Raw genomic sequence first — 6605 nt, 5'->3', positions numbered from 1 at the left:
AGTAGTTCAATAAAAGAGTGATGCAATAGGCTGCCTGGATCTACCTCCTTCCTTAGAGAAAGAGGCTTCCCTCTGGCCACCCTACTTTTAGATTCATCATCTTGTGTTCATTTCATTTCTTATTTTCTCAGTTGTACACTGCATCCCTCTCCAAACCTGTTCACACTGTGTGAGTCACAAAAGACTTTTATTAATTAAAAATGCAACAACTAAAATAAGTTTGAAGAGACATTAAAAGTAGAGATAAAATGAAATAAAGATAATTAATTAATTGAAGAAACATGAAAATAGAGAGAACAAATAAAGCAATGTATAGCAATATGGCAATCTGCCATATCAATGATGTGTCGTGTCAATGAGTGCATCAAGCACTATTAAATTACCAAACAGCAAGACTGGTAGAACTATAACCTGAAAACTATATTTCAGAAAGAAATCAGAACACACAGTCAAGTGACATTTGACAATTTTACAATGAATTATAATAACTGTAGCATTTTTAATTAATGCTGTTGCAGCATTTTTTTTGTAAAATATCACCAGATAAAGTATTTTCCAATCACATATTTGATAAAGGGCTTGCATGTAGAATGCATAAATACTCATATCTTTGTAATCAGAAAACAAATGTAAGTTGGCAGAGGATTTTGATGGATGTGTCACAAAATGCAACAATAAGGTTGCAAAATATGCAAGATACTTGTAGAAGCATACTTAACCTTGCTTATACAAGATACGTAACATCACATCATTAAAGTATTCCAAATTAAAACACCAAGGAGATATACTGTAAGTCTATTGATATAGGTATCAAGGAAGAAAAAACAATTTGGAAATATTTGTTGCTGAATAGGATATGAAGCAATAAAAAAGGGAATACAAAATACAATGTTACTTTGAAGACAATATGTTATGACCTAAACAATCCCACTTCCAAGAATATACTCAAGTTAAACAACAGTATATGACCATAAAGTATCCTTTATGTGAATATTTATGGGAACTTTATCTGTGATAGCTAGAAGCTATGAACTACTGATATGACCCTCAATGAACATGTCCAAAGAAAATTCTTTCACATACAGAATCTAACTCAGCAATAAAAAGGAACTAATTATACAATATTGATAAATGTAAATGCTCATGCTAGGGAGAGAGTCAAAATCAACAGAAAATATGTAAAGGTGAAACTAGAGAGAAGGATCCTGTGAGTGGCTGCTAGATGAATGGAACCGTCAGTCACAAAGGGTGTGGGAGCTGGTGAGGCAGTGGACCTGTTCCACTACATGGTGTTAGCCACACGGCCACAAACTGTTAAGGCATGGGTATACAGCTTATGCAAATTATATCTTAATTAATAAATAAAAACCAAAGGACCAATAGCAGGAATAAGTTCGTATGCTTACTCAAGAGCCACTTAGCTCCTTATAGACAGTCTGTTTTTATTTTACGTAAGTGAGATGAAGAGTTGTAGAGACCCTTATAGGGCCCACTTTCCCAAGATAACTTCATCTTTCTGCAACTTCTTCCTGCTTTCTACTCATTAATCTTTGAAATTTCAACACCTGCATTTAACATCAGTTCAAAGGACTAGTCTGCATATGAAATTTCTTTGCCCATTTTATCATCCAAAAGCTTGTTGTTCTCATGCCGTATTTTTTTTTTTTTTCTCTCCAACTAGGAATTTCTGAGAGCCTGAAAATGAACCCAAGGAAAACACATCAGGATAGAAATGCACTGACTTAAGTGAAAGAAAAAAATGACCTCTTTGTCAAGTTGCTTTCTAGATTTCCCTCACTTGCTTTGCAACTACACAGTGAAGTATGTAGAGTATGGGAAGTATGCAGGACGGGTGATTTGTCATTGCCATCTGCCAATGAGGAAGCAGATCGGACAGAAGGTAAATGACTCACAGACTATCAATCAGTTTCTTGTTGCTTTAACTTAACAACTCTGGGAGCAGCTTCTTGGGAAGTAAAATGTTTGTTTTAAAAGCATCACCGTTTACAAGTAGGCAGCTCCCAGAGTCTAGCAATCTGTGTGGGCTGGTAATGGCAGAGCATGTGTCAAACAATGATCACCTAGTAAACCAGCAAGCAGAGAGAAGAGGCACATCAGACTTGCTCAAATAACTAATCCTTTCAGGAGAAGTGTTTTCAAAGGGAAGATCATCCTACCGGTCCCACCTCCTACTGGTCACAATTAGATCAGTTCTTGACAACAATTCATCAGAAATTAGCATTAATATATTGAATGTTAACATGAAACTTCAGGCTTTAAACACTCTCTTGAGTTGTGTCTCATCCACAACAAAAGGACTCATAAACAATGCATGGTAGGCACAATACTTAAGCCACAACTCACTAACTCCATCCTTACCAATGATCTTTGATCAGATTTCCGATTTCAGACTGGTGACTCAGGTTTGGCCCTGCCAAGACAACTGCAGAAGAGACTCAATGTTTAATTAATCTATAGCATGCCATGTTTTTTGAACTGATAATTTTGCATGCCCTATGAATAGTGTAATAAATACTCGAGTGGCCCATGGCAGGAAAAAATTACCCCACTCCTGGACACACACACACACACACAGAGCCAATCAGCATGATTCGCAGGTTCTGTAACTTCAAATTTTTGTACTCAAAAAAATTTATTTGCATTCCCTACAATCAGCATTAACAGTGCTTTCCTGGTCATTTGAGGATATGTGCAGAGTGGTTAAAAATGTAAATTGCCAGACGCCTGCATTCTCATTTGAGTTTGAACAAGGAAATTAATCTTTTTTCTTTCAGTTGTTACACTACAAGAAGCATTCTTTATGTGGTCTATTAAATCCAGTGCCATATTTTTGGTGATTTTTCAGGTAATTTTCTCAAAGTCCTGAAGTGCTATCTAGTGTTTCCAACCTTGAGAAAACTATGATGTGCATTAAGAAGAATATTTTTGTGTTAGAAAAGACATTTGTAGGCATGAGCTTATAATGCTGTAATGCTGTTGGTGATACATGTGATGTTTAAAAATCACTTGCATTAAATAAGTCCTTTAAAAGAGAAACGCACATAACATAAGGTCACCCATCCAGTCATTGACTCCTGATTCAGTGTTTGCGGTGATCTTATAGCACATAATCACCAGGAATAGTGAAGATCCACGGTAGGGACGGGGTGTGCATGTGTGTGTTTCCTGGAGTGCGCACAATGCAGCAGGGTGAATTATTCCTGGTTTCAGAGGCTCTTGTCTGGGAGTTGGAGTCCTGCTGGATTTGTGAGCTTAGTTCATTTATTGCCTCTTTCTGCACACAACCAATAGGGGACTAATACACAGGTTTTACAAAGAACTTCAGAAACTCAGTCACAGAAAAAAAAAAAAAAACCTCTGTGAAAAAAATGGCTAAGGGAAATTAATAGACATTTTTTTTTTCAAAAGCAGAAATTCTAATGGCTTATACACATGAAAAATGCTCAGGCTCCCTAGCTATCAGGGAAAAACAAAAAGCCACATAGGTTCTACCTGACTCCAATGAGATTGACCTATAATCACAACTCGACTAACAACACGTGCTCGTGTAGATGTGGGAAGAAAGGTACCCTCCTTAACTGTTGGTGGCAGTGTAGGCTAGGACAACCACTCTGAAAGTTTGAAGAGTCTTAAGGGAAGTGGAAAGTGATCTGTTGTATGACCCAGCTGTCCTACTTTTGAGAATATACCCAAAGATAATGAAATCAACTTATGACAAAGTAATCTTTATTTACAGCAGCATAATCTTTAATAGTGAAGACAGAAAAAAAAAATCAAAAAGCCTACTGAAAGACAATGGGTAAAGAAACTGTGGTTCATCTACTCTATGGACTACTACTCAGCCGTTAAAACGAATTTCTACTATTTGTAACAAAATTTTCCCAACTACAGGTCATTATGCTCAGTGAAATAAGTCAATCCCCAAAAGGAAAAATATCATATGTTCTCTCTGATATAAAGCAGCCTTCATGCAAAGATCAATAAATACATAAACATGCCTGTACATACAGTCATCTAGAGGAACTATGTAATAGAGTCTTTCATACTGAGAAGTGGAGATATATTGCAGGATGCATCTCTACTCCAAAACCAAAGATGGACTCCCAGCGAAGATACTAAATATGGGCCCGGCACAGTAGCCTAGTGGCTGAGGCCCTCAACCTGGATGTGTTGGGATCCCATATGGACTTAGGTTGATGTTCTGGCGGCTCCACTTCCCATCCAGCTCCATGAATCTTGCCTGGGACGGTAGTGGAGGGTGACCCAGGCCTTGGGACCCTGTATCTGTGGAGGGAAACCTAGAAGAAATTCCTGGCTCCTGGCTCTGTTTAGGCTCAGCTCTGGCCATTGTGGGACTGATTCAGGCGATGGAAAATCTTTCTCTCTGTCTCTCCCTCTATCTATAAATCTGCCTTAATACAAAAAACAAACACAAATAAAGAAAATATTAAATGTTTTAATGATAAGATGCTGAATTTTCTGCCATTGTCTATATCTACAATGTCAGATACACTTAAATAGCAGCATGATGGATTAATGACTATTTTTGATTGATTTATTTTTATTGGAAAGTCAAATATAGAGAGAGGAGGAGACACAGAAAGGAAGATCTTCCATCCGATGATTCACTCCCCAAGTGAGCGCAACGGCTGGTGCTGCGCCAATCCAAAGCAAGGAGCCAGGAACCTCCTCCAGGTCTCCCATGTGGGTGCAGGGTCCCAAGGCTTTGGGCCATCCTCGACTGCTCTCCCAGGCCACAAGCAGAGAGCTGGATGGAAAGCAGGGACACTGGGATTAGGACCGGCGACCATATGGGATCCTGGCACGTTCAAGGCGAGGACCCTAATTACTACGCTATGGCGCCGGGCCCTTATGACTATTTTTGAGGGGTTAAACTATTGTAATAATATGGAGGAAATCAGAGGGGGAAGGGAAATGGGCAGGGGCAAAGTGAAAACCCTGGGCCAATTGAGCTGCATCATAAAATAAAGAAATTGATACAAAAAATTCTGCTGCACTCTTATCTATGCTAGGATGCCTTGTAGGTGTGAATTTCAGGATTTGCATTATGAGAGTGGGGGTGTACATGTACACATGCAAGATTGAGTGACCATGTTTACAAAAAAGCATTTTTAAAATAAGAATGTTATGTTTTGGAGTGATTCTTCCTATGCTACTATTCCGGCTTTCACATTTTTAAAAGATTTTTCTTTTGTAGACTAAAGAAGGAGCTGAGTAAATTGCTGCAAAATAGCACAAACTTGTAGGCTGGAGAAGTATTTTCTGTCTTCAGGGAAAACAGGTGACTGAAAACGTTCCGTTATGGACTTCATGTAATTAAACTAAGAGTCATATAAAAGATTTTGCCTTTGCCATAGCCTTTCTAAATGCACTCTTGACTTCTTTGTTCCTCAGACTGTAAACCAAAGGATTGAGCATGGGAATGATGGTACTATAGAAAACAGAGGCCATTTTGTCCGTTCCCATGGAGTGGCTGGAGCTGGGCTGCAGGTACATGAAGATGACTGTCCCATAGAAGATGGAGACCGCCGTGAGGTGGGAAGCACAGGTGGAAAAGGCCTTCTGGCGTCCTGCAGAGGAGTGCATCCTCAAGATGGTGATAAATATACAAAGATAGGAGATCAAGATGACTAGAATAGCAAAAAGGGCATTGAAACCCACAACCCAAAAAATCACCATCTCACTGATGTGGCTGTCTGAACATGAGAGAGCCAGAAGAGGAGGAGCATCACAGAAAAAGTGATCTACAACGTTGGACTGGCAGAAGGACAGCCCGAAAATGTTGCCTGTGTGGATGGAGGCATTCAGGAAACCACAGACATAGCAACCTATTGCCAGACGTGTACACACACTTGTTGTCATGGTGGTGGTGTAATGGAGTGGGTTACACACTGCTGCATAACGGTCATAGGCCATTGAGGCCAAGAGGAAACTTTCCACAGTGATGAAGCCAGCAAAGAAGAAGAACTGGGTGGCACAGGCATCGTAGGATATGACTTTGTCTTGGAGGAGGAGTCCTGCCATCACTTTGGGAGTGACCGCTGAAGAGTAACCAAAGTCCACCAGGGAAAGATTACTGAGGAAGAAGTACATAGGAGTGTGGAGACGAGAGTCCAGCAGAATTAACCCTATCATCCCTAAGTTCCCCACCACTGTGACTAGATAGATGAGTAAGAAGACTGTGAAGAGTAGTATCCGCAGATGTGGGTCATCGGTTAACCCCACAAGCAGGAATTCAGTCACCTCTGTACTGTTCTCCATGGGGAATTACAGGATCCTGCAACAATGAGAAAGCAGGATCAGTGCGGCCACTCTGTATCTTATTTCAATATTACAATCCTTGTTTTCAAAGATTCCTGAGCTAAAACATGCTATGAGAGCAAAATCAGTCTTTGAGTTATTGATAGATCAAATACAGCGTCTCTGACAAAAAGATGTGTGAAGACAACGCAGCTCCAATCTGCATAAAGATGACTGGACTAAAGTTTGGAAAAGTAAAGACTTATATATGTCATATTAAGTGCTAAATCAAAAAAGCAGGACTACTCTAAAAAATTAAAAAA

General features: G+C 39.4%; 1 protein-coding gene across 1 annotated transcript; it reads right to left on the bottom strand.

Annotated features, from left to right (window-relative positions):
- Window positions 1–5370: 5370 nt before the first annotated feature.
- On the bottom strand, window positions 5371–6303 carry LOC121172175 (olfactory receptor 5B12-like). The gene has a single exon (XM_041004017.1). It carries the CDS (start codon window positions 6301–6303, stop codon window positions 5371–5373), a length of 933 nt encoding a protein of 310 aa, XP_040859951.1.
- Window positions 6304–6605: the final 302 nt, after the last annotated feature.

This window comes from Ochotona curzoniae, unplaced genomic scaffold, assembly GCF_017591425.1.
Source record: "Ochotona curzoniae isolate NIBS_2020 unplaced genomic scaffold, NIBS_Ocur_1.0 scaffold_3171, whole genome shotgun sequence".
Classification (NCBI taxonomy): Eukaryota; Metazoa; Chordata; class Mammalia; order Lagomorpha; family Ochotonidae; genus Ochotona; species Ochotona curzoniae.
Note: the sequence above shows the minus strand (reverse complement) of the source record. Positions and strands in the feature narration are given on the sequence as shown.